The sequence below is a fragment of the Halichoerus grypus genome, chromosome 7, assembly GCF_964656455.1.
Source record: "Halichoerus grypus chromosome 7, mHalGry1.hap1.1, whole genome shotgun sequence".
NCBI classification, from domain to species: Eukaryota; Metazoa; Chordata; class Mammalia; order Carnivora; family Phocidae; genus Halichoerus; species Halichoerus grypus.
The window spans coordinates 14,294,468-14,322,196 of record NC_135718.1 but is presented as its reverse complement, the minus strand read 5'-3'; the positions used below and the strand labels follow the sequence as shown (position 1 = coordinate 14,322,196).

At 40.6% G+C, this 27,729-nt stretch overlaps 1 protein-coding gene across 3 annotated transcripts in view; it reads left to right on the top strand.

Annotated features, from left to right (window-relative positions):
* Window positions 1-21,204, top strand: part of PNLIPRP3 (pancreatic lipase related protein 3) — a 35,002-nt gene extending 13,798 nt beyond the window's left edge. The window contains exons 3-12 of one of the 3 annotated variants that reach the window (XM_078076841.1): window positions 801-920; window positions 1,572-1,703; window positions 3,727-3,835; window positions 7,376-7,495; window positions 7,579-7,701; window positions 11,053-11,168; window positions 14,128-14,260; window positions 16,574-16,685; window positions 19,269-19,436; window positions 19,721-21,204. In XM_078076841.1, the coding sequence (XP_077932967.1) occupies window positions 801-920; window positions 1,572-1,703; window positions 3,727-3,835; window positions 7,376-7,495; window positions 7,579-7,701; window positions 11,053-11,168; window positions 14,128-14,260; window positions 16,574-16,685; window positions 19,269-19,436; window positions 19,721-19,784 (1,197 nt within the window). In that variant the 3' untranslated portion in view covers window positions 19,785-21,204. Of the gene's footprint in view, window positions 1-800; window positions 921-1,571; window positions 1,704-3,726; window positions 3,836-7,375; window positions 7,496-7,578; window positions 7,702-11,049; window positions 11,169-14,127; window positions 14,261-16,573; window positions 16,686-19,093; window positions 19,437-19,720 lie in introns of those variants that run through there. The other 2 variants (XM_036096284.2, XM_078076842.1) reach the window with 2 other exon arrangements.
* Window positions 21,205-27,729: the final 6,525 nt, after the last annotated feature.

The following is a 27,729-nucleotide window of genomic DNA, read 5'->3' as shown; positions in this document are numbered from 1 at the left end:
AAATCACTTAAATGCATAGTATCACTAAGATGAGTTTGGTTGGTTATAAGAACAATCCAACAAAATACAAGAAATACAAAAGAACATTCAAGGTAATTACATAAAATGATCTTTAATATGCTATTTTACTGCATGTGGTGAGATCCTAACCTTTGTTCCTCCCTCATAAAGTGGGGTGAATGATCTGTTTTGCCACCTTGACAGCAAGCTTTTTTTTTTTTTTTTTAAGATTTTATTTATTTATTTGATAGAGACACAGTGAGAGAGGGAACACAAGCAGGGGGAGTGGGAGAGGGAGAAGCATGCTTCCCACTGAGCAGGGAGACCAATTAGGGGCTCAATCCCAGGACCCTGGGATCATGACCTGAGCCGAAGGCAGACGCTTAACGACTGAGCCACCCAGGCGCCCCTTTGCAGCATGCTTCTAAGCCTCAAACAGCACACTGCTCGTGAATCCCATTGGCAGCCGAGAAGTAAGTGCTATACAAAAGTAAGGCTGACAGAAGTCCTGACTGAAACTGACCCAGCATCGTCTCACAAACCTTGCCTTAAAACCAAACACTCTTCTTTCCTTTCCTTTCCTGTGATTACATTTATATACTGTATTTGATAATGCATTAATAATTTCTTGGCACTTTGCAGTGCATAGCAGTAACTATTTCTTTGGTAAAAATATATTAAAGAAGGTTGTTAAGAATCAAATGTAGTGGAAGACTTTTGAGCAGACTTAGAATAATTCTACTAAATGTCAAATAATTTTGAATTATTATTTTACCTTAATCTCTTTTCACTTGAAACAGGAAATCAGTGCAGTTAATTACCTAACTATCCAAACCTCACACTTTGGAACAGACAAGATGACCCGTATAAACATACCTGGATGGAAATCAGATGGAAAATGGCAGCAAGACATGTGCAATGTATGATGTGGACAAACCCTTCTTTATACTTGTGTAAAAGCTGTATGTTTAATGAGAATGTACTTTGCATATATTAATGCATATTCATGGTAATTCCTCCATTCAGTTACATTGTCCCTGTCCCAAGGCCCCAAATGAATTATCCATTTCCTATTTATACTCACTTATTATGAATTGCATAGATTACAATGAGAGCATATTTCTTTGTAATTATTCTTTGATAAATTCTCACTTTTGACAAAAGATTGAATGATAGGATAAATTTCTCACTTAAGGGAAAAAATTTTCCAGGTCCACTCCAAGAAATTAATTTTCCTCTGTGATACTCAAGATTAATAGACTGCTAACATAGTAGGCAATTAATTATTTATAAGGCCATATAGTATAGTAGAGTCAGGCTGCCTGAATTCATACCATGGTTTTAGGAACCATGATCGTGGGGAAGTTTAATTAACCTGTCTGTGCTTTGGATTCCTTATCTGTAAAGGGGATTAAATAAGATAATATATGTAAAAGGGTTAGGACAGGACCTAGCCCGTAGTAGGTTCAACACCTGGTAGTGTTATTTCTTATTATGGAATCCATTGCTCAGTCACTTTGGCTTTCTTTAATTCTTATTTCTTCCATACTTATAATAAATCTTTGTGCCAGGTGTTGCTAAAAGTGGAAGACGTGAACTGCATTAACATAGACTGGATTAACGGTTCGCTGGAATACATCCATGCCGTAAACAATCTCCGCGTTGTTGGTGCTGAGGTGGCGTATTTTATTGATGTTCTCACGGTAAGAAACGTTGATTTTTTAAAAAATTGTGTTTAGTTGGCTTTGCACAATAACACCAAGAATTTGCATTGATTTTTATGGCTTTTTTATTAGCTTACACGAGTTCTGAACATGTGAGATATTAAGCATTCGTTTCTGTATGGTGACCAGGAAAGGGAAGTTACTTCTTGGGAAAGAAGTGCCTGTGGTTCTCCAAAGCGCCACTTGGTGGCAGTGTCCCTTCACAGGCTCCTCACCAAATGCTTCCCCAGCCCTAACCCCACCCCCAAGGTCACTTCCCCGGTCAGTTTATAGGCCCCTCTCCTGCCAGTTAGTTTTCATCCCATTGTAAACCCACCCTTAATGATTATAAACTGCTCGCATCTTATGAATGCTATTTGTTTAGAATGTGAAATACATTTTCCCACAGAAATTGGGTTCTGTGGCAGTGAATTAGTTAGGTCTTTAGTCCAGTCCAGGCACAATAACCTATACATTTTCTAAAAGAATAAAATAGACTTTGCTATTTATGAGGGTTATACCCTGAGGCATTTATAAATCTCCAAGTGCTCTACCATTATGGAAAGTAATTTCCCACCATAAAATGCAGTGAAGTAAAATCTAAAGATTTATGACCCTTTCAGACTCTTAAAGAGGGTTCACTCATTCATTCAACAAGTATTTTCCTCTGCATTGGCTGTGGGCTAGGCGCTGTTCTAGTCACCGAAGATACAGGGCGAGTGAGACAGTGTTTTTGCTCTGACTAAGTGTGGGGACGGTACTATGAAGAAGTCCAAGGATGGAGAGAGACTGGAGCATCAGCTAACCTAGATGGGCAGCCAAGGGAGGTGGTCCTCGAATCCTGAGCACAATGAGGAAGCAGCGGGAGAGGACTTAGGGAGGCAAGTCCTCACCTCTGCCCCCACACTGCTTGTCTGCTCTCCCTTGCTGTTGAGGGAGACCGGGGCACAAGGTGGTACTAGGATGGGTCCTTGCATCCAAAGGATGAAATCCGATTCATCTCCTCTTCAGAGAAAAACCTGTCCTAAGCTTTTGTGAATTTCTTCGTGGATCCTGGGGCCTGCGCTGTGGGCTCTTCTAGGTCCAGGAAATAAATAGTAGTGGCTTATAGGAGAGGAAATGTTTGCTGAGCTGAAGGGGGAAGCATTTGCTGAGGTACATGTTCAGTGAATTGATGGGAACAGAGGAGGGGAAGGCTGAGGGGGAAGAGGGCTGATCTCAGATAACAGGCTGTAGAGGAAGACAGAAAGAAAGCATAGATTTGAAAGGGTGGCAGCATTGGAGGGAGGGGCCCCCTAAGGACCAGGAGACATCCTGGGGCGGCCATTCACATGTTAATGAAAGAGAAAATACTCTTTATAAAGCAGCATATAATATTGTCATTACTGGTGGGGAAAAAAATGATCAAATGATACATTTATCCACGTGAAGGCAATTGCTTGATTTTCACTGTTATCATGAAGAGAACTTGAAGCTTAGATGAAACTAAAAATGCTTGCTCCTTTGTTCCCCATTGAGTGTGTGTGTGTGAGAGAGAGAGAGAGAACTCTTAGACACATAGTCATTTTGTAAATATTCTTAAAAAGACCTCTTTGAAGACCAAACTCAGCCCAGGCATTTGCTAGAGTGTCCTTCATCTGGAGGAGACAGACATAGGTAAGGTGGGTAACAGCCTGGGTATGACTGCATTTGACCTGTGTTGGGTATATTCCGGAAGGGTTGGGTCTCAGGAAGAATGGGCATGGGCTGGAAGCCATAGATGTGGTTGCTGGGCTGTTCTTTCCTGAGGACCACGAGGCCCCTTAACACAGGAAGAAAAACCTGACCTCCAGTCCTGCCCGGTGCTTTCTCCTTCAGCCAGACAAGGAGGCGAGTGGACGTGGGGGGTCACTTTGTCCATTGACTAATTCCCATCCTGTGTGTGAGAGGGACAAATACGTCAAGCATAGGTCAAGCACATGTGAGCCATTCCACCTGGTCTTTTAAAAATACGTGTTCTGTTTTCCTTTAAAAATCCTATCAGAAAAAATTTGGATATTCTCCTTCTAAAGTTCACTTGATTGGCCACAGCGTGGGAGCACATCTGGCCGGAGAAGCTGGGTCAAGGGTACCAGGCCTTGGAAGAATAACAGGTAAGCCTGCCCTGGGGTTGGGCCTGGAATTTGCTTACACATTTGTTTACACACAAAATCAAGTATCTGAAACACCAACTGAAGTTGAGGAAGCAAATGTAAGATAAGAGAAAATGGGACTCAACTACACATAAAAGGATTTTCAAAGCATGAGGGTGTAGATCCACGCTAGAGAATGTTCACTGCGGCATTACCTGTGGTGGGAAAGTAATGGGAGCTGACCTCTACCAGCCGAGGACGCTGATGGAGATGACATGCTGTGCACCTCCATGCCGCAAACACAAAGAATGAGTTAGAGCCTCACTGGTGGTTCTGGAAGGATGTCCTGGACACATCGGGGCCGCAGCTCACAGTGGATGCTGGTTTAAGGCCTGGGCCCATGCTGTTCCAGTTGCTAGAATGTCGAATATTACCCCCGGATATACTATTAAGTCTAAAAATAAGTTGCAGAGTCAGGTATGTAGACTATGAATTAGCGTGAATTAGTATATACTGTGAATTAGGTTTTTGAGGATGATAATCAATCATTTCCCTTCCCTGCACACCGACTTCCAAACCAATTGAGTCAGATGGATGGAGATCGAAGTATCAGCCTCAGTATCAACAAGTTGGCCTGGCGTCTCTCTGCTCTGCATCCCCAACCAATATTCAGTCAGCAGGTGCTGGATTTCCTCGTCCGCTTTGCACCTGTCCGTGTCCTGGTCACTGTCCCAGCTCAGGCCTTCTTCATTGCTCGCCTGGATTTGGTCACTCGTGACGGGTCCCCCAGCCCAATCCCCCACAAGTGCTGCCAAGTCCTCATGTTTCCAAATACAGGCTGTGTCACTCACTGCTGGAACTTTCCATTGCCCAAAGCCTCTTAGCTTGTCACGTAAATGGTTCATGTTTCATCGTGGCTTTTCGTATTTCTGTGCCTTGCCCCATGCTATTGCCCCTTGCCCTAAATGGCCACAGTTCATCTTTCAAGATTCATTTCAAATGCACCTTCCTCAGACAGAGTTAATTCTCTCTACTTCCCATATCCTTTGAAATATCCCTCTATTATATCCGAAAATGCAACTCTTGTGTTGCATGGTTATATATATACATATATAACATATATACATACATATACATATATATACAATTATTCATTCACCTGTTTATTTTGATAGACTCTGAGCTACTAAGAAAGTCTCCCTTACCCCCACACCTCCCCAGGCCTGACACATAGTAGGTGTACATTTCCTGTTGGTTAAAACAATAAACTGTAGTTCACACACATACTTATGCTTTAAATTCAAATTTGAACTTTAAGTATCTTTTTCTAAAAATAGTTAAGAACTCCAAATTGCATGTACAGTGTTTTGTCTCTGCAGCCTCTTGGTATAGCAGATTTCTCCTGCTGAAAACTTCCTTTCTTCTAGCTCCCAATCCCTACCCCAACAACAGCACCAGCCCACGGCCATCTTTCTTATTTGGGATAATAAAATTGTATTTTTATTCTGAAGTCATTGGGTAGCAAAAATCTCCCTTTGCTCTAAGTTCTCAGGCCCGGGGGAATGAAGAAATGGGCAGAGTTTGGGAAGATGGAACATCATGGGGCCTACACAGCCTTTCAGCCATAAATGAGAGGGAGGAACATTGCTGTTCATGTATTAAAAATCACACTGGGTTACCATAAATTTGCGAAGATTTTGTTTTTCTCAATTTTGATTTCAAAAATCAGATACTATATAACTCCCAATTCTTCCTCCCAAGTGAATTATCCCGTTGAGTAAATAGAAAACAATACATTTTTAAAGGCTCTCTGAAAATCCAAAGATTGCTATAATTTAGATGCCACAATCTATATTCCTTGCAAGTGGTTAGTTTTTGAACAATCATGTTCCTTGAGTAACAAAAGAACTAAAACTTCAAGAAAGATACTAGCTTTATCATAAAACCAGTTCAAAGCAAAATTAAATGATAGATTTTAAGACATGCCTAAGTTGAACCTTCTGCTGCCTTTCCTCCTGAGACCTGGAACCCCCCAAATGCAGGGGCCCTGCTTCCCTGCTATTTGCTCCTTCTCTGATCAGTAGACTCTGAGGTGGGTCTCACATTTGGATGCATCTCTGCAGAGCTCTTGACTTCATCAGAAGCTTGCAGCGAATTGGCGATTGCACACTAAACAATCAAATGAACTTCCTAGCATTGAAGATCGATCCTGGGACTGTTGTGTCTTGGAAGCGTGGGGCACAAGCATTCACTTCTCGCTCCTGCCACATTTCCACAGGGCTCAGGCTGCTCTGCTCCAAGTCCTCTCCACTCTGGGATCCAGTCTCCACTTTACAGCAAAGGAATTTTTGCTAAAATGTTATCTCCCCTTTTGCAAACTTGTAAGAGCTTCCCATTGCCAACCAGAGGATGTCCAAACCCTTTTGCGTGGTTCAGATTACATCTAGCTCCTGCTTACAATGCTAGTTTTGTCTTTCACCCAGTTCTAAAACTCTGTACACCAGCCCTCAAAAACCGGTTACAGTTTCCCAGATGTGTTTAACTGTTTCACCTGCAGGCCATGAAAAGTATCTTTCTTACCCCTGGGGCACTGCTGACCCCTCTTTACCCTGGCCGACTCTTCTGGTTCCTCAGATCTCTGCTCGTATTTCCCATCTCCAGCAGAAGCATGTCCCAATTTCCCAAGACTGGCTTATGTGTTGCTTCTCTGTGCTTGCATAATACCTAGGCTCACCTCTGTCTCTGCACTGAGAGCATCCTGGATCGAGCTGTCTTCTCTCTTTGTGTCCATCAAACACAAAGCTCTTTGAGGACAAGGCTAGGCCTTATTCTTTGTATCCAAGTGCTGAACCTAGTTCCTGGCACATGGTAAGTGCTTGATAAATAAGTGTCAAATGTATAAATGAGTGGATATGTGAATGGTCATAACATCTTAGAGACCTCTAGATATCTTACCTTTATCTTTATTAGATATTTGAACAGGAGACAGTGGGCTGAGGGTCTAGACACTTGTGCTCTTAGTCCATTTTGCCTCCAGTATATGGTGACCTTGTCAAGTCACTTCACATCACCGGATGTCAGGCTTTTCATTTGTAATGTAATGAAGTGGAAATAATGAGCCACAGCTGAAAACTAAGCTTAAGTGTGTTGCTTTGTAGATTCATGTTTACATGCTAAAGAGCTCTTATCTTTTATTTTTATCTCTATTTTTGCATACCGATATTGCTTTTGAGATCATCTGCAATCCATACCTTAATTAGGTATATGGTAATCCTGCACAGACCCTAGAATTTGATCCTTCTGACTTTGTTAATTGTTTTGGCATTGTCTGGACACAGCCTTACTTGTGTATAGGAATGTGACATGGTAATCTATAGAGACCTGCATGTCTATACTCAATTTATGTATCTATACTTTGTCTTGCGTGGTGTTTGACCTATATATATCATAAAGGAAAGAATACCTTGCCCTCACCATCTATTCTTCCAAAATAACAACACTATGAATATACTCTTGGAGAGAACATGTCTTGGCTTAATGGATTTTCATGTTTTTTTCCAGGGTTGGACCCAGCCGGGCCATATTTCCACAATACTCCAAATGAAGTTAGGCTGGACCCCTCGGATGCCGAATTTGTCGATGTCATTCATACAAATGCAGTTCGCCTGCTCTTTGAGTTTGGTAAGTTTTCAATACAAACAGAAACTACACTGAAGCATGGAAAAGAATTTTAGAAGCATTTATCCTGCTTTTATCTATTTCAGGTGCTGGGACTATTAATGCTTGTGGTCACCTTGACTTTTACCCAAATGGAGGGAAGCATATGCCAGGATGTGAAGACTTAATAACACCTTTATTTAACTTTGATCTCAACGCTTACAAGGAAGGTAAATACTTTCTAAAATATGAAGCTGGCTATTATACATTCACACGGCTCCCTCCTTGGACAGGATCCACACCCTTTTGCACGTAATATAATATAAAAATATACTTCAGCCCAAAACACAGTCACATTCATAAAGCTCCCACCGGTTGTGAGATCTGTGAGATCAGGGTCCATGTCTTATTTATCTTTGTATCCCCAGGGCCTGTCAGAATGTCTAGCATGTTGTAGTCATTCAATGTAAATGAGAAGGATATGCTTATTCATTCAGCAAGATGTATTGAGTACCTACTATGTGCCAGGCATTATTCTAGGAACAGAATACAAAATGAAATGAATACAAAAGACAAAAACCCCTCCATGATGGAGCTAATATTCTAATTTGCTAGAAAAACAATAATAGAGTAAGGAGACAAAATAAAGCATGGAATGAAATATGAGGTGTTGGTGATAGTGGGGGTCGAGTGGGGAAAGGAGATTTTTGATAGGGTGGTCAGGGAGTCCTTACTGAAAAGATGACCTAAAGGAGTTAGCCATGAGAATACCTGGGAGAAAGGCATGCCAGGCCAATGGGTGGGGGGCAGCCAGTGTAAAGGGCCTGGGGCAGGAGCCTGCCTGGGGAGTTCATGGCAGTGAGGAGCCTACTGTGGCTGGAGTGAATTGAAAGAGGAGAGTAGGAGGCATGAGGTTAGAGAAGGGGCAGAAGGAGATAATACAGGGCTTTATAAACCATTATAAAGATTTAAGCTCTTACTCAAGTGAGATGGGAGACGTGGGAGGATTTGGAGCAGAAGAGAGATATGGTTTGACTTACCTTTTAACAGAATCACTATGGATTATACATTAAATTAATCACAAATAAACAAATAGTATTTAACCCTTTATAATAGTGTCCAATAACAATAGTATCTATAGAGCACCTGGTAATAAGGCAACAGAAGTTATTATTTGGGGATTTCATTATTCTCTGGATCTGCATATCATCATCATGTAAATAATGAAACGTATCATACATAGTATATAAAATGCATAATACTATAATGTATGATGATATGATAATAAATGAATGACTCTAAATATCTCACCCTCTGATTCCACATGGTCAGAATATCTTGATGATGTAATTATTTGATCTTCCAATCGGCTGGTGTAGTGGAAAGATACACAGATCATGACATTGAGAGTAGCTGGAATGTCCTCTTCTCTAGAGACAAATTGCAAAGTTTTAATATCTGTTCTGAAGAGTAAATGTGATTAGAAGTATCTGTTTGCAATGTCTACTGAAGAAAAGAAACAATAACTGGTGAATTACAGACACTCAAAACGAGAAAGCCAATTCCAGCTAGAAGAGATAAGCAAAATTCATTCAAATAAGGCCTATTATAAAACTTATTTCTCTTCTTATTTTCTGTATTATGACTTAAAATCCTTTCTATTAAGATAAAATATAGATCATAATATTTCTTTATATACATACACAGAACATTTGAAATTCTGTAAAGAATTAATTCAAGTAAAATACATTTTTCACAAGCTATCATTTTAAGACGTTATAAAATTTCCTACAACTCTATTTAAAGTATGTGTATCGGGGCGCCTGGGTGGCTCAGTCGTTAAGAGTCTGCCTTCGGCTCGGATCATGGTCCCAGGGTCCTGGGATGGAGCCCCGCATCAGGCTCCCTGCTCGGCGGGAAGCCTGCTTCTCCCTCTCTCACTCCCCCTGCTTGTGTTCCCTCTTTCACTGTGTCTCTCTCTGTCAAATAAATAAAATCTTAAATAAAAAAAAAAAGTATGTGTATCATTCATGTTATGATTTAGGTGAGTTCGAAGACATTAAGATATTCGATTTTACATTATACTTATGACTAAGAAATCACTTGCTTTTAAAATTTATATTTCCCAAATGCTAACGAACCGTCTTGTCTACATCACAATTAATTGTGCATATAAATCTGAATATAAAAAGACCTGACGTAAGGGATGTCCTTGTTTAAAAAAAAAAAAAAATGCCTTTTATTGATCTTGCTTTCTGAAGTTACCCTGTCTCAGTTATCTATTGCATGACAAACCAGAATGGCTTAAAAGAACAATGGTTTCATTGCCCATTGTTCTGAGGGTCAAGATTAAGGCAGAGTTCTATAGAAACTTTGCTTTGCGATGTGAGTTGTGTGATTGCATCCAGTAGGGGGCTACACTGGGTTAAGCTAGGTGGGAAGATTCAACATGGTCTTCCACGTCTGGGGTCTTGGTACTGGTTCTTCTCTTTAAGTGGTCTGTTCATCTTCGGGGCCTTTCTTCCCAGCCAGTTAACCAGGATTTCTTAACAGAAAAGCTGGGTTCTAAGAAGGCCACAGTGGATGCTAGAAGGTCTTTTAAGACTGAGGACCTGAATTTGCACGGGGTCAATTTCTCCATGTTCTGTTGGTCAAAGCAAGTCAGGGGACTAGCTTGCAATCCAGGGTTGGGTGGGGGGAGTGAAAAAAAAATAGGCTCCTTGCTCTTGAAGGGAGGAATGGTAATCTGTTATTGCAAAGGGGTGAGGACCTAAAAAAGAGTGACTTATTGGAGGCCACTATTACAGTATAATGATCTACCACATAGGTATTGTAAAGAATGCTACAGACAAGTTAGTTCTGTCATTGCCAGGCATGACATTATGGCCAATAATAGTTCAGATTATTGCAATAATAAATAAGATGCATCTAAATACATTTGTGCATTCTGAAGTTAGCATAGCATTCTAGTCACTTATGCTCTTAAATCTTCTATAGCAACATCTTTAGTGTCTGCCATGGACTAGTTTTCCAATGACCTACACAACTTGGTTGATCTTTGAGAATCTAGATTTTGTTTTAGTATCTCACCTGTCACACCTCGAAGCTCAGTTAAATGTGTGCATGGGTTAACATTGTTGGCTGTGTTGTGATTGAATAGGAGGGAGTTCAGTCTTCATGCAGAAACAGGGAGACAGAGAACAAATTGGTCTAAGGTGGAGATGCTGTGTGCACAAGAATACTGAAAGCTCTAAGTGCTTGAAAGCTCTAGGTCAAAGATCCGGGAAGTGTTGAAGATAATAGTATCAGAACACAAAGTCATTTCTATTTGCATTTGTTTATTTACCCTGCTTGAATGTCCCTTGAGATTCACACAAAGAATTGTTTGGTACAAAGAAAAGGATATGTGCATTGATAAATGTTGTTCAGTATCCAAGCCTACATACAAGGTCTGGCTGTCTAGACATCCCAAGTCAAGAATCTGTTTTTTTAAGTTACTTTTCTAAGAAATGGTTCTTACTATTAGTTATCAGTTAATCCGTTTATTGCTATCAATTAATTGGAAATTGTCTTTGCAGAAGTGGTTTCCTTCTTTGATTGCAACCATGCCCGAAGTCATCGCTTCTATACTGAAAGCATTCTCAATCCTGATGCATTTATTTCTTATCCTTGTAGATCCTACAGATCTTTCAAAGCGGTAAGTAAAGTATTTTGCTGTGGAATTTAATTAGCAAGTCATTTTTTGAACCATGATCGGCCAACGAAAAATTAGTACTTTGAGTATGTGGCAAAAAATGCATCTGCCATCTTGGGAAATAATAGATTCTTTCTCTGTGCAGAGTGCTGAACAGTAGCTGGATTGCTGAAGGGCTTAAATAACTAAACCAACTATTTGTATTCTGGTTGTTTCAGCTCTTTTGAAGATTATATCCAAGTTTGTGTTTGGGGCCATTTGTTATGCAGTAATTAGATGCTACTGTGTAACAGGCATAAGTCCAGGGCAAAAAATTGTCTGTGTGTATATTTTAAATGTCATCTTCAAAGATGCCCCGAGAAGGTTGAACCAATCAATAGCTACAACCAAACATATTACTATTTACTTGGAACGTGAAAATTATTTTATTAAAATTTAATTATTTATACAGAGCCGAACTAAGGCATAGATAGCTCACAGGAGTTCCACACAGATCAATAAGGGACAAAATACCAAATCTGATTTTGTTTAAGTCATAAAACGCACGGTGCCAGATCTGAACTAAATGTATTTTTCATTTGGTTATCACTATGAAAAGGAGAAAGAAAATCCATTTTGTAGTGAGAAGTGGAAAGATTTTCCTTCTTACGCTTCAGAGACCTAATTCCCTGTTTTATCAGGGTAGAAAATGTGGGGTTTCCAGCTGGAGTTTATTGTAAGTAATAGCACTTTGAGACTAAGTTTAGTGTTGGGACAGGAATGAGCCGTTTCCGTCCTCTTAAACAGAGCAAGGTGACTGGATGCCCTTCAGCCACCTTCTCCGTCTCGGGATCCAGCTGTTCCTACCCATGGCATGCCCTGGTGAACTGCCATGCTCGGGGAGCTTGCCAGCCAAACCCTGGCATTTCCCCAATCACCTCCTTCTATGTCGCTTCCTCCTCCTTCCGGCCCCAGATGCTGCTCTGAGTGGCTAAACGGACCTTGACACTTACGGTACTGAAGGCATATGGAAGAAGCCCTCGGAGTCACAGTATAGTCAGAGATAATGGGCTACGATCTGCGAGATGGGAGAAGCTTGGCTCCTGTGCCACGTGGATGCCAATCATGGCTACAAACTAGAGAACGTTGCATCAATTTCCTTGACATGTTTTATTGTGCTTCTACCCAAACAGTCGTAAAAAGGAAGTGAAGTGAAATAAATAGAACAGAACAGAATGAAATAAAATTAAAATAAAATAAAATAAAATAAAATAAAATAAAATAAAATAAAATAAAATAAAATGAAGGAGGAATTCTAGTACCAGGCTGTCTGGTTCACATCCTTGCTCCCTCACTTACTAGACACGCATCATTGGACCAATTCTTTAACTGCTCTGCACTTCGGTTTCCTCGTCTGTTCGATAAGGAGGCTGAAAGCACCGTAATAATAAAGAGGCTTGTGAGGATTAGTTAGTAAAATGCACGTAAAGTGCTTAAAAAGTGCCTGGCATGTGGTAAGCCCTTAATAAATATGAGCCCTTTTATTATTGTTACAAGTTTTCTTCATTAAAAATAGAGTTTTACATGGGATGCTTTACTATAATCCTAGCCTTAATGTTCATGGTTTATATATCCGAAACTTCAAAACTTAAAATAACAAATATTCAAACACCGCTACCAAGATTTTTTTAAGTTAACATTTTGTTAGTTTTGCTCCGAATTTTAAAATGTACAGATAAAATTTCATTCCCTTTCATTCCTTCCCACCCTCCTCTGAGGCAGGGTTTGGAGTAAATCCAATATGTATCAGATAAATAGTATTACACTTATCTTCCTGGATTTGCTTTTTTGTTGTTGTTAAATTTTATAAACTTGAGATCTACATTGATATGTGTAGATCTAATGTATTTATTTTATAGGAATCAGTCACAATGGATTTCTTCATTCCCCTACTAATACACATTTTGGTTGTTTCAGGTGTTTGTTATTAAAAGCAGTTCTCAGGGGCACCTGGGTGGGTCAGTCGTTAAGTGTCTGCCTTTGGCTCAGGTCATGATCCCGAGGTCCTGGGATCCAGCCCTGCATCTGGCTCCCTGCTCGGCGGGAAGCCAGCTTCTCCCTCTCCCACTCCCCCTGCTTGTGTTCCCTCTCTCACTGTGTCTCTCTCTGTCACACAAATAAATAAAATCTTAAAAAAAAAAAAAAAAAAGCAGTTCTCAGTAAACACTTCTGTATGTCTGCTAGTGTGCTTGTGTGGAAGCTTCTTTATGGCACGTAATACAAGTGAAATTGTCAAAGCATGTGTGCATTTGTCTTTTTTTTTAAGATTTTATTTATTTATTTGAGAGAGAGAGAGAGAGTGCAAGCACGGGGAGGAGCAGAGGGAGAAGGACAAGCAGAGCCCCACGCGGGGCTTGATCCCACCCCGAGATCATGACCTGAGCTGAAATCAGGAGTCGGATGCTTAACTGACTGAGCCACCCAGGCACCTCACATTTCTGTCTCTATTAGACATTACCAAATTGCTGTCTGCAACATCTGTCAATTTACATTCCCATCAGGAGCAAATGAGATTCCCACACTTGTCTTCACCACTACTTGATGTTGCAAATTGTTTTAATTTTTGCAGATCTGCTGAGTATGAAATTGTATGTTGTTTTCATTAGCCCATTCCTGACAACTAGTAAGATTGAGCAGCTTTTTCCATAGTTATAGACTATTTGACTTTCCTCTTCTGGGGATTCTCTATTCATAGCATTACTCACATTTCTAATAGGCCATTTTTCCCCTCTCAGTTGTTTTTGTTTTATTTTGTTTTGTTTTTGAAAACAGGGTGGCCTATTAGGCAACTTAGTCATTTTTAAATGCATGTGCTTTATTTAAATTTCAAAGATTTATCATAGTTTAATAATATATCAAGAGTTTATTGAAGGTCAACATTTCTAATTACATTTCTAACCTACCTCTTTTTTTCTGTCACCAGGGAAATTGCTTCCATTGTCCCAAAGAAGGTTGCCCAACAATGGGTCATTTTGCTGATAGATTTCACCTCAAAAATACGCAGCCTAATAGATCATATTATTTTTTAAACACAGGGTCTCTTTCCCCATTTGCCCGTAAGTATTGAAGCTCAGTTTTTTTTATTGTAATGCTTTAAGGTACTTATCTTTAAAACTTCGACAGTTTTTACTGAGTGTCTACTAAATAACTGGGCACTGGGCCAGACTCTGAGGATGCAGGGAGGAAGCAATACCGTGAGTTTAGACTAGTGGGGAGTTTCAATCCCAGGTAATAAACGTTCTGCTAAGAGACATGCAAAAGAGGGTCTTCCACAACCAAGTCAATGGAGCTCTCTGAGGGAAGGTGATTTCTGAGTGGACTCCTGAAAGATGAGTAAGAGAGAAGGAAATGGAAGCATTCCAGGCAGAAGGAACAGCACACGTCAGGACTGTGGAGGCCAGGAGGAGAGTAATATGAGATGAGGCAGGAGATGTACATTAAGTCAATAATGAAATCATGAGCCATGTGGGGAGTTCGGAATTTATGAGTTCCTGGAAAGCCACCAAAGGGTGTTAAGATTATCAGATTGGTTTCTTAAAAAGCCATTCTTGTTGCCGCATAGATTAGAGGGAGACAAGATGGAAGCAGAATGACCTGTTAGGACAAGTGTTGCTTCACCACCATGGAAGGTGTTGGATGGTAACTAACCTTGTGTGCTAATCATTTCACAATATATCATTATGTGTGTATCACGGTATACACGTCCACAATGTTCATGTCTCAATAAAGCTGGACAGAAAGGTAGGAGACAGGGAGAAAGTACAGAGATGGTTGGGAGGTAGAAGCAAAATGGAACCTGGCAAATGGATTTGAGGGATGCCAAAAGTCGAGAAGTCAAGGATGATTCTGGCTCGCTGGATGTTGTTTCATTAGCTGAACTTGATGACACAGGAAGAAAGTCTGGCTTGGAGGAGGCTGATGGGCTCAGTTTCTAACTTACCAGGTTTTGGGATGCCTTGGGGTGTGGGGGGGTGTGCCCACAAGGTAGTCAGAGATACAGGAGACCGATGCGATCTACAGATAGCGATTTGAGAGATATACCTGTGTGTAGACAGCCATCAGGGCTGTGGAGGAGGATGATGAAATTACCCAAAAAGTGCGTAAAATGAGAAGAAAGAGAGCAGAGAAAGAGAACCTGCAAAGGAGACTGAGGAAGGTCTCAGTCTCTTTCAGAGAGAGAAGGTAAACCGGTGTGGAGAGCAGTAAAAGGAGCCAGGGAAAGAAAGACAATGAGGAAGGAAGGATGGATCCACTGCACCAGATACGCTAAAAGGTCAGATGAGATGGTTCCGAGGGCTCATGGGATAAAGCAGATAAAGCGCCAATGCTGTCTCTGGGAGCTTGGGGACAGGGGTTTCCGTGCAGATGTGGCAGTGGGATGGGCTGAGGAGGGAAGAACTCTGCAACGATTAACTCAGGAATTGAAAATTCTCTCTGGAGATTTTTTTCCCCATTCAAACGTTTTTCAAACAATTTCAGGAAGAATTGCATTTTTTTTTTCAATGTGTTACTAAACATACAGCAGTTCCAGAATTCACAATGAAAGATCTGTTTCGTTCCAGATTTTGTAAAAGTAACCCTTGGCCACTTGCAAGGGATTTGTCCTGTTGGCAGGCTTTGTGCTGCCCCAGACCTGGGCTAACTGGGCATTCTGAGCACAGAGCCCCGCGGGAGACGAAGGGACAGCTCACTTCACCTCCCATTCTAAAAAGCACAGACCCTCTTGCCCGCTAGGTTTTCTAGATTTATTCTGGGTTAGTTGCCAAACCATGGCCAATAAAAACCTGGCTGTGCAAAACATACATGCTGCAGAATACAAACGTAATAGACAGAAGAAGACACACACTTCCATTTTAAAAAGTCATAAAAATGCCTGGAAAATTAAAGAATTTTCTTTAGAGAATATCATGACACTATTTACTTTCATAACATGAAATCATGTACATTTATATGTATTTTTAAATGTAGTTTTTCGGGGCGCCTCGGTGGCTCAGTCGTTAAGCGTCTGCCTTCAGCTCAGGTCATGATCTCAGGGTCCTGGGATCGAGCCCCGCATCGGGCTCCCTGCTCGGCGGGAAGCCTGCTTCTCCCTCTCCCACTCCCCCTGCTTGTGTTCCCTCTCTCGCTGTGTCTCTCTCTGTCAAATCAATAAATAAAAAAAAAAAAAATCTTTAAAAAAAAAAAATAATAAATGTAGTTTTTCACCAAAGCCACTCAAGCTATATAAAGTTGTGCTTTTTCGTGAACACGAACAGCCGTGTTCAAGGCTAAAAGTTGCGTTCACATCAAAGTGCCCAGGAGGTCATGCTTTTCTCGTGTTTTCACCACTTCATTTTCACTTTTTTGTTTTGTTTTGTTTTAATTTCCAGGTTGGAGGCACAAATTATCTGTCAAACTCGATGGAAACAATGCCACTCAAGGGACCCTGATTCTCCGTGTAGGTGGAACGACCGGGAACATGGAAGAGTTTGTGATGGCCAGGTAGGCAAGGGCCAAGGACGAGGCAGTGGCAGGTGGCACAGTGCTGGGCACTCGCTCAGACTGGCTCAGTCAGCAGCTCGGGCTTTTCCGACAGCGGAATGCCATGGGCTGTCCTGACACATTCGACTTTTCTTTTCACTTCTGGCTTTCCAGATATAAAATAGAAATCATAGGCTCTATTTTCTCTGCAGTTCACCTACAAACAGAAAAGGTTAGAAAATGATAGCATAAAATTATAGATCTAGATAATAAAGCAAGTGGACAATAAACAAGTTATTGTTAATCCAGTCCATTAACATTATACAAATTCGCCTATGTTTTGGTTTGTATAGATTCAAATTACTTATAGAATAAGACATTTATATAAATGGCCAGATTTCTAATAAGCTGTCTGAGTAGCATGCACAGATACCGGACAAGTGTTGAAATAGTCAAAGGTGGGAATAATTCAGCAGAGACATTCACTGTGTACCTTTGGCTAAAGTCCCCTTTTATCTTGAGTTTCCTTTAATCTTTTCTTTGGTCAGCCTTAGCATTTTTGTATTAGAGATTTTACTTACGTTGTTTAATTCTGTAATCCATTCCAGAATTAAGGTTATGCACACTAATTAGATGCTTCCTTTTTGCAAACCAATGAATGGATTAGATTTTTGCCTCTTTGCTTTCCATCATCTTCAAAGATTGGGCAGGGGCATGAAAAACAAGAGATTTCTGTGGTTATTTTGTCAGCCGAAGGATGCGGCAGATTAATCATTCTGGCTGTTTGTGCACATCATCTTGCCTCAGTGCACCTGCCAGCAACCATGGGTTCAGTCTGATCCTCTGGACCCTGGTGAACGCACAGGCTCCAGCCCACCTTTCCAGCCCTGTCTCCCACCATCTGGTTTGTTCATCTTCAGCTCAGCCAGATTACCCTGATTGCACTACCCAGCATTCACTAGATCCCACTTTTCCTCTCTTTGACTTCACTCAGGTGGTTCCTCTGTTCCAAATACCCTTCCCTGTCTTAACATATCTTATTTCCACGTGTTCTTCGTGTCTCCATTAAGCTAGTTCCCTGAGAGCAGTTCAATACGATCAATCATGTGCTTGTGGCTCTGAGGCCCACAGGATATTGCCTAAGGCTGGGCAGTTTGAGCTCTGCATAAAGGCCTCTGACCTGGGGCAGGTGGGAACAAATAGGCAGTTCCCACCCCGACCTGCTTAAAAATTTGTGAGAATATTTTGGGGCACCTCGGTGGCTCAGTCGGGTGAGCATCCGACTCTTGGTTTCGGCTCAGGTCATGATCTCAGGGTCATGAGATCGAGCCCCACGTGGGGCTCTGTGCTCAGCGGGGAGTCTGCTTAAGAGTCTTTTCTCCTGCCCCTCCCCCCCCACTCACCCTAGCTCCTGCGCACTCTCTCTCTCAAACAACTAAATAAAATCTTTTTTAAAAATTGTAAGAATATTTTGACATTTCTGCATTTCTTTTGCAAATATTTAAAGAAGCAGTCTGTCATCTTGTTGCGTAGTCATCCAATCCTCTTTTAAGAATAATTCAGTATTTCTGGTTTACTGTATGTGTCCCATCTTGAAATGAAGTCAGATTAACACGTCTGCACGCTCTCTATTCCTATTTTTCAGTCAAGAATCAAGAGTCTGGCCCCTCCCTGTGGATTATATTTTAGTCATGTGGGCTTCTAATGACACAGTTATGGAGGTCCGCACAGTAGGTTCACTGAGTGAAGGCAGTCCAGAGAGCAACAGGAAGATTATCCCTAAGAAGCTAGAAGAAAAGTAAAGCAATTAATTCTACATGGAATAGAGTAAGACAGGCCCTAGGAATAGCAAAATTCATTCACTCAACAAACATTTAAATGCCCACCGTGTGTCAGGAATTGTCTGATTGCTAAGAATACAGCCACAGGTCCTGTCCTTGTGGAGCTTTTCTTCTAATGAGAGGAGATAGACAATACATTAAGAATGGAAGAAGGAAACAGGAGAAATAGGGAAATCACATCTGGTCTCATTTTGGCTTGGATAAGATGTGCCTTATGCCTCAAGATAATCCACTTCTCTGCTCTGTTGCCATGCTCACCAAAACATCTTCTGATGACTAGTTTGGTTACGTCATTCTTTTCATGCAAGTGAAGAAGTTACCAGGGAGAGAGTTGGAGGACATTTTGGTTAATAAAAAGAAAACATTTCCCCCTTGGGAACAGAGAGATCAGTTTTCTGTGAATTTAGCTCCTCGTTGACAGTGTGATCATTTCCTGGTGTCAATAAAAATCTGGTGTTCTGAGACTAGAAAGCCAAGACCAGACCTTTCATTATGGAGATCCCATCAAGAAAATGCCTCTCTAGGCATTCCCCAACATCTACTAGTCCAGTAGGGAATGGGAACATTTACCTCACCCTTCCTTTCAAGCTTCAGAACCCTGCTATTCCAAGATGCTGATCGACATGAACGAAAACAATAAATCTCCTGCAAGCAAATGCCAGCAGACCTGACGTCCTCTTTCATGATACAACACGGATGTGGCTTCACTTCAGCACCGAGAATACCCAGTGTGAGCTTATGAGTCTTCTTTTTCTGTTTACAGTGGAACACTTAAGCCAGGCATGACTTACACAAAGTTAATTGATGCAGATGTTAATGTTGGAAATGTTACAAATATTGAGTTCATTTGGAAGGAATATTTGCTTGGGCGTTCTCAGAATAAGTTGGGAGCAGAAACGGTGACAGATATATCTGGAAAACATGGATATGAGTAAGTATTACCTTTCCCTTGTATTTTAAACTCTGTATTAAACAGAGTTTAAAATTTTAATGGTATTTAAAACCTACATATAATTTGAAATTTGCAACTTATATAAAAATTTGTACATCTTGAAATTTTATAATTAAAGAAAAGGAAACTTATTTAAAAAATGAACATTATATTTGCAAAAGTGATTACAAAATAATGATTACTCATTACGTTAGATCTACCATGTCTCGTTTTCCCCCTCGAATCATTTTAATATCCTTTTTTTCCCCCTTAAAATTTTTCAGATCTACCTTCTGTAGCCAGGACATTATGGGACCCAATATTGCCCAGATCCTGAAACCATGCTAATTTCAGATACGGTCTTGATGGATTTATTTAATGAAAGAAAGAATCTTCTTCTGGTTGGTATCTGAACCAAACTTGGCCTTCGTGAGTGAGAGTAGGTGATGCCAGAGTGTGGTGGTATGAATTGCGCAAAAGTGAGACTCTGGTTGAGTACTTGAAGCACATTTTGAGTATTTCCAGGTACAATAAGCACAGTTCTAGAATGATATAAAGAATATTTATTATGTTGTTAAATCTTGCTAAGACAAATTATGGCTATAGTTCATGATCTGTAGATGATAACCCTGTGGGTTGATATGTCTATGTATTAATAATGAAAACCGATGAGAGTACATTAGTATTTCCAAGGTGTTCCTTGGTCTTCAGGCGTGTGTGAAGTAAAAGAGATTTGGGGGCTTATCTGTGATATGTCCAATAGTTAGCAATAGGCCCTGAGGATCATCAGCCCCTTCTCTCAAAGCCACCTGCCCGGGGAGAATTACTCCTCTCTGGACCTTGAAAGCCCCATTGCAAATTTGCATTTAGCCTAAAGGCAGCATTTCATTTGTAAAGCACTTGACTATCCCTTTGTGTTTGCAATAATAATCCTGTAATGATTAACTGTGTCAATTTTTTTAAAACTTTGCTTCAATTTTTTGTAATTCAGGTGTCCATATCCAGGGTAAATCAAAGATGACTGTTTTTATCTGCTCTGTTTTCTAATGGGTTTAGTGTTTAGTCCCCAGCACTGTACTATAAATGTTGTTGAAAAGAAATGATGACAGATCCTCTGCAGGAGTTTTCTTGATTCTCCTTGGTGCCTTGCTGACAAGCGAACATCAAGAAAAGGCCCCTGGATGTACTTAAACTTGCCCCTAACAGGGCAGAAAGCAAAGAACCGAGTGGGGTGTCTCTTTCCCATTGTGCAAGTGGGAGATAGAAGACTGATTGGAGCATGAGACTCAATGGAAGGGGGAAAGGAGATGCGGACATGTTTGGCACAATCTGGCTGATTGTCTACTCTCTGGTGGGCATGTCAACCCAAGGCCTAGGCCAGCCTGGGAGCAGGGTGGCCATGAGCATCCCCATGGGAGGGTCTGAGTCTCTGAGACCTACTAACAGTGTGGCAGCCCAACACTCCTCGGCAATCTGGCAGTGGAGTCGGCCCCATGACTCTGGGGGCAGGACACCTTCCTTGTCCTGACCCTGCAACTGTTCTCTGCTCAGCCTTTCTTTGTTTTTTGTTTTTTGTTTTTTTTTTTGAAAAGGGCTTGGCCACCAGCAGGGAGAGTTATGGACCAAATAGCAGCATTAGGCTCTGTGAGTCCTGGCCTGCCTCCTTGCCCAAGAGGCCTCTTGGCTGGCTCTTTCTAAGCTTGAAAAGACAGATGGGAGTCAATTAACTTCTGGCAACCTATTTTAATAAAACACAAACTTTCTGTTCCATAGATCTTACTGTCTTTTTTTTTCTTGCATTACAAGAATGTTGTGAGGATAAAAAAGTGTGCATGGTCTATCTAGGCAAAGGGATTCTCAAAGTTTAGAATGATGACATTGTTTTCCGTGTGTATTTTTCCCTCAGAAAGCACTAAAAAATGACATCCTTTCTCTCTGAATGCCCTGCATTATGGTAACTTAGTATTTTGAACCAGCAGATGTTGGGGCAAGGACTGATAGGAAATTCTGCTCCTTGAATGGACTGCCATTAATGTTGATGAGTGACTTCCAATCCAGTGAGCCATTGATTTCCGCCACCCCTCATTGCCATTGATTCACCCATACCTTGTCATCATATCACCCCAAATGCTCACCTCCAAACCTGTTTGGTTTTACTGTACTCCTTTCCATTTATACTTCAAATCATTGAACAAAACTACAATATCCATTTTATAAAGATCAACAATAATCATTTTTTTTAAGTAGGCTCCACACCCAACGTGGAGCCCGATGCAAAGCCTGAACCCTGAGATCAAGACCTGAGGTGAGGTCAAGAGTCAGACGCTTCACTGACTGAGCCCCCCAGGTGCCCCAACAATAATCATTTTTAAGTGAGCTTCATATTAACTAAAAAAATTAGCAGTAATTCCTCCATATCATCTTATATTGAGGTGGTTTTGAAATTTCCAAGATTGCCTGAAAAATGTCTTTTGGCAGTGAGTTTGTTTAAACTGGGAGCCAATGGGGCACCTGGGTGGCTCAGTTGTTAAGCGTCTGCCTTCAGCTCAGGTATTGATCCCAGGGTCCTGGGATCGAGCCCTGCATTGGGCTCCCTGCTTGGTGGGAAGCCTGCTTCTCCCTCTCTCACTCCCCCTGCTTGTGTTCCCTCTCTCACTGTGTCTCTCTCTATCATATAAATAAATAAAATCTTAAAAAAATAATAAAAATTAAAAAAATAAACTGGGAGCCAAGCAAAATCCCTATACTGTCCCTGATTGACTCGTCCCTCAGTCTCTTTTCACCTGTAACAGCTCCTCCCTTCCCCTTCCTGCACACCAGTCATTAAATAAAGCAGGTCACTCGTCCTGGAAATTTTCTCACATGCAACTGCTGGAACCCTCTTGGTATCATTTCACACATTTCTCCATCCTGTGTATTTCCTGTAAACCAGTTCTTAGGTTGAGAGATGTGATGAGACTCAGGTTCCTCCATGCTGGGCAGTGGAGACTGAGCACCTTGCAGCTCTCTTGTGCTCGCTCATGCTTTCTCTCTTTCTCTTTCTATTTAAAGAATAGAGTATGTATTAGCACCTTACAAAGTTGGAAGGGCTATACTAATGAGAGCTGTGGGTAGAATATTGGATGGCTTGGAATCTGGTTGCTAACACAACAGGCTAAGAGGAGAAAGTGCCCGAAGAAGAGTTTGCTGTCAAGAGTTTGTGCTCTGGGAAGAGCACTGTGGGGGCAAATGGCCATATGAAGATCCAGTTATGGAAGAGGCATTGAACTCTGTGCTCTGTCTGGGGCTGGAGGAGGTAGACAATAAAGGATCCTGCAAAAGTAAGGAAGATTCAGATACCCGGCTGATTTGTGTGGCTCTCTCCCCAGTCTCCTCAGATCAGAGCAGATAATAGGAATTACCCTGCTTACTAGAGCCCCCAGGTTTTGTTGACTCTGCAACTGTCCAGAATAAGCCCAGGGCCTCAGAAACAGAAATGTATGCCAAGTTATTATTTCCCCAGCCTCTTAAAACCTCAGCTCATGTTAGATAAACATAAAAATCTCATGTACCTCCTGGAGTCTTTTCTCCTCCACTTGGGAAAAATCAATCTTTTTTCATATACCTTCTGACTAAAAAGATTTTGTAAATCTTTACTTTCTGTAGATCATGTAATAAAAATGATAGGTGTGCTTTGTTTGTGTTATGCTTTTTTTTCCCCCAAATACATACTTATAACACCAGATAGGCTTCTTTATTTTACACATACATCTCTAAAAGTTCTGCTGTAAATGATTTAAGCCTTAGGAGAATGGAGTTTCTACTAGATTCCCTGCCAATATGAGAGGCTGAATGTCGACTGAGCCAAAGATTTGGGGCCAGAGACTTGGGGCTAATGTTTTCTTCCTTGGGCAGCCTATTTTCTATATTTGTGTTTTACAAACATTTAGCCTTGCCCTGGTCACATATTTTTCCTCTCTTTTCATAGGCTTTGCTTTCATTCATTCACTGAACACACATTTACTGAGTTATCCTCCTGTGTCGGGCATTGTGTGAAGTAATGAGGTTTTATGCAAAACACAAGATAGCCCCTGTTCTAGTGCTCTGCGCAGCACCGAGCAGGACACAGGAAAGGAAATCCTTGCTTACAATCTATCATGGAAAGCACTGGGATTGAAGCAGGCAGAGAGAGAGAGAAGCAAAGAAAATACTGCTCTTCTCACCTTCTTGGCCCTCTGCTCACTGATCTCGTGTGGAAGCCGTAACAATAGACAGAAATCAGTCAGCTTTCATTTCTGAGTCCTGTGGTCACCACATCCGTTGTTACAAGTGATTCCATTTTGGAATTTGGTGTGCTTTATGTTTGCAGTTGCTAAGATCCCGGAGAACTAGAACTGGAATTTCACTCATCCACACACACATCTATCCATCAAGGATCTGTTGACTGTGCGCTGTGGCCAGAAGAGCAGTCATTTCCTTGAGGGTCCCAGGCAGAGGGAGCCAGAGGCTGTGCCCAGTAGATTTAAGACGACACCACCCAGAGCGTGATTAACACAGTCACCCCAGGCTCATCTCTGACGCACTTCAGCGGCCCTGAGTCAATGGCAGAAGGATGCCCATTGATCATGAAAACAGATGGAATTACCAAGCTTCAGTCCATCATTTCTCAACAACCACAGGAAACCTCACACTTAAAAGAATTCAAGATTAGAAATGTGTGAGTGTGTGGCGGAAGAGAATGCCACTTGAACTCAACTCGTCGCTCAAAGAGCAGTAGGCTACGCTTCTGCACACCGTTCCTGGAGGTAAGACTCTCAAGCTCTTTGTTTAAGGAAGAGCTCCATCCAACCCATTATTCCATGTGCAAGTGTAAGAAAAGGGAAGTTTAGTGACTCCCTTTTGGCTTAAAAATGAAAAGACATGCCTATTTATAGCTTCTGGAGAATGGAAAGGAATTTCAATTTTATTTCCACAACAAAACATAGTTAAGTCAACCAACGAGAATTAGACCTTTTTTAGGATGATGGTTGCTTTCACAGGCTACAGCATCATCACCTAAAGTCGTTTTACTAACAACGTTTTTATTATGCACAGAGCCATTTGCTTTTTCTCTGAAGCTGAAGGGAAGATGCAACATTATCTCAGTCTTATTGACAGAGGTTTCTCTCACCAACACTGACAAAGGCCCATGGATTTTCAAGACCAGAAACTGGTTATCACAGAGAGAAGGATACAGGCCCACGGAGTCCAAAACACGCAGCGTGGAAAAAGCAAAATGCAGAAGACAAAGGAATATGGGACACATTATTTCGTACCAACAGTGCAGGATGAAGTTTTCTGAAATCTCAGAAACAGAAGTTTATTCCTTTTTGAACTTCCACAATATTTTAAAATTTAACATAGAGAATAGAGCAGGACTTGAATCTCAGGTCTCATCCTGATCACAGAATCAGTTAATGACTTGGACTAGGGCAAGTCATTTCTCCTCTTCAGGCCTCAGTGTGTCCACCTGAAAACAAAGATAACATTTATGATTTCTGAGATTGCTTTCTCATTCTGAAACCCTTTGGTTAATTAGGTGATGGCACACATACACAAATGAATGAATAGATGGGTGAATCAATCAATAAAAAAATAAAATTTGGATTTTCTTGTGTGGTCATAATTCTCCCCAACCATATAAAGCCCTAATTAGGTATTTATAAATTTTTATGATGTATACTGATTGTACACAATAAATTCATGTTTTCCTGAAGTTTGATTTGTCTTTTTATTGTGGAAAGCCGCGCTTGCTTGGTTTAATATATTTGTTAGAGTGCCCTCTAGTGGAAGAGCGAGCATATTGTGTCATCCAGTGCTGGTTTAATGATCAACAAACCACAGCATTAGATGCATTTTTAGTGAATCTAACCTCTACCTATGTGCAGTGAAACTTTTAACTCTCAAAGTCTAAATATCTTACTCTGGTTAAAATTCTGGTTTGGAACCAATCTTGAAATTTAAGAATAACAGCATGTGAAAAGGTAGAATATTGTTAAAAACAAAACAAACAAACAAAAAACGATTGTTGCTCTTGGAGTATTAACAGTGTATACTGGACTCTATAAAACATGGAGCACATTTCACTGTGTTCACCAAATGCATGACTTGAGATCAGTAAAGACAGAGTAGCTTGAGGACCTGTACTCTGCCAACGTACTGGGAATTGTCCCTAACACATGTTTTGGGTGGGACAAGGGGCATGTGAGCACTAAGTATATATAAGTGTGTGTGTGTGTGTGTGTGTGTATATATATATATATATATATATATATATATATATATATATATATATATATATATATAATAGAGACCCTCGGGCGTCACAGAATGTCCAGGGCATGGGAGCAGAAAGGGCATACATTGTGGATGTTCTTCAGCATCTGTCATAAGGTTCTATAAGAACTTAAAGATCTTACCTACTAGCCTCTGTTTCGATGTAATTGCTGTTGGTGTAGAATCAATAAAGATATTTCTCTCCAGAGACTGAACTTTTCCCTTGATTGAACAGCAACCACCCAAGTGCGAGTAGAGCATTTAAGCTTTGTCGACAAACCAATTTAACACAATTAACTGGTAGGCTTTGTTTTCTTAAAAAGTGACAAGAGTATTTTAGTCAAGCGACCAAGTTTATTTTTTAACAGAATTTCACCAGCTATTGATTTCAATTTAATACTGTATCGATACACCAACTCATCTGAAATATCACATTACTCGTGTGTATAAACAGTGTTGTGGAGTAAAGAAAAAGCTAGAAAAGGGTACAGCAACTTGAATGTCATGGGGTTAAATAAATTAATATTTTAGCAGGCAACATAAGTTTCTATAACTATTCTTCGTATTAAATTTAGGTCACCCCTCATAGCAAAATGACAATAGGTCGCTCCATGGCAGCTGATTTAAAGTTAGGTAATTTAAAGTTATTTCCATTTTTATGTGACTACAGAAAAAATTCTATGACTAATGGATCTTTGGGGTGCTGATACTTTGCATTGAATTGGGCAAAACCCTGCCATTTCTTTATAGCTCCTGTCATCTGAGTAACTCCTATTTGCAGAGCTATATCCTTAATTCTGACACATGACCTCTCCTTCGGTTGTTCACTCCATGGACAACAGGCTTGGCTCCCCCATTGCTGGGGCGGTTTAGAGGGAGGATAAATGGGGCCAGTGGGTGAATTCCAGGTTGGTAAAGAGGGCAAATGCTAGATATCAGTGCTAAATGTACATGATATAACCTAGGCGCCAGACAGGAAGGAAGCTCCTAGGACTCGGCTGCCACATTTTGCTTTCCTTTGAACTTTTTATTGAAGTATAGCAATGTATCCAAGAAAGCGCATAAATCATAAAGGCGCAGCTCAATGTATTTTTTCAGAGTAAACACACCCACGTAAATTCCTTCAAAAAGAATGCTAATGGCATCATAGAAGTCTCCTTTCTACCCTTCCCAATCATGACTCACCCAAAGTAACCACTATTCTGATTTCTATTACCATACTTTGGTTTTGTTTGGTGTTTAAACTGGACACAAATACAGTATTTATTCATTCTTGGCTTGTCCAATATTATGTCTATAGAATTGTTGCAAATAATACTAGTTTGATATTTTTCAGTATTGTATAAAATACTTGTGTGACAATTTATTTATCCATTCTATAGCTGATGGACACTTAAGTTGTTTCTGGTGTGAGGCTATTACAAATAATGCTTCTATGAATATTTTTGTATGTACAAATATTTTTGAACATGTATTTTGTATGCCTTTATTTTGAGTATAAATCTAGGATTGGAATTGCAGATTGATAAAGTAGGCACAACTTTAATGGATGCTGATTTCCAAGGTACTGATTTCATTTCCTTTGGGTATCTATCCAGAAGAGGGGTTGCTTGATTATATGGTAGTTCTATTTTTAGATTTTTGAGGAACCTCCAATGGCTGTCCCAATTTACATTCCCACTAACAGTGCACCTGGCTTTTCCTTCCTCCACATCTTCACTAGCACTTGGTATCTCTTCTCTCTTTGATAATAGCCAAACAGGTGTGAGGTATCTCATTATGGTTTTGTTTTGTATTTCCATGAAGATGAATGATGTTAAGCAACATTGTCATATACCTATTGGCTATTTGTTAGCCATCTTTGGAAAATGTCTACTCAGGTCCTTTGCCCATCTTTCAATCAGACTATTTGGAGTTTTTTGGGGGGTGGGGCAGGTTGTTTTGGTTTGGTTTGGTTTTGCTATTGAGTTGTATGAGTTCCTTACATATTTTGTCTATT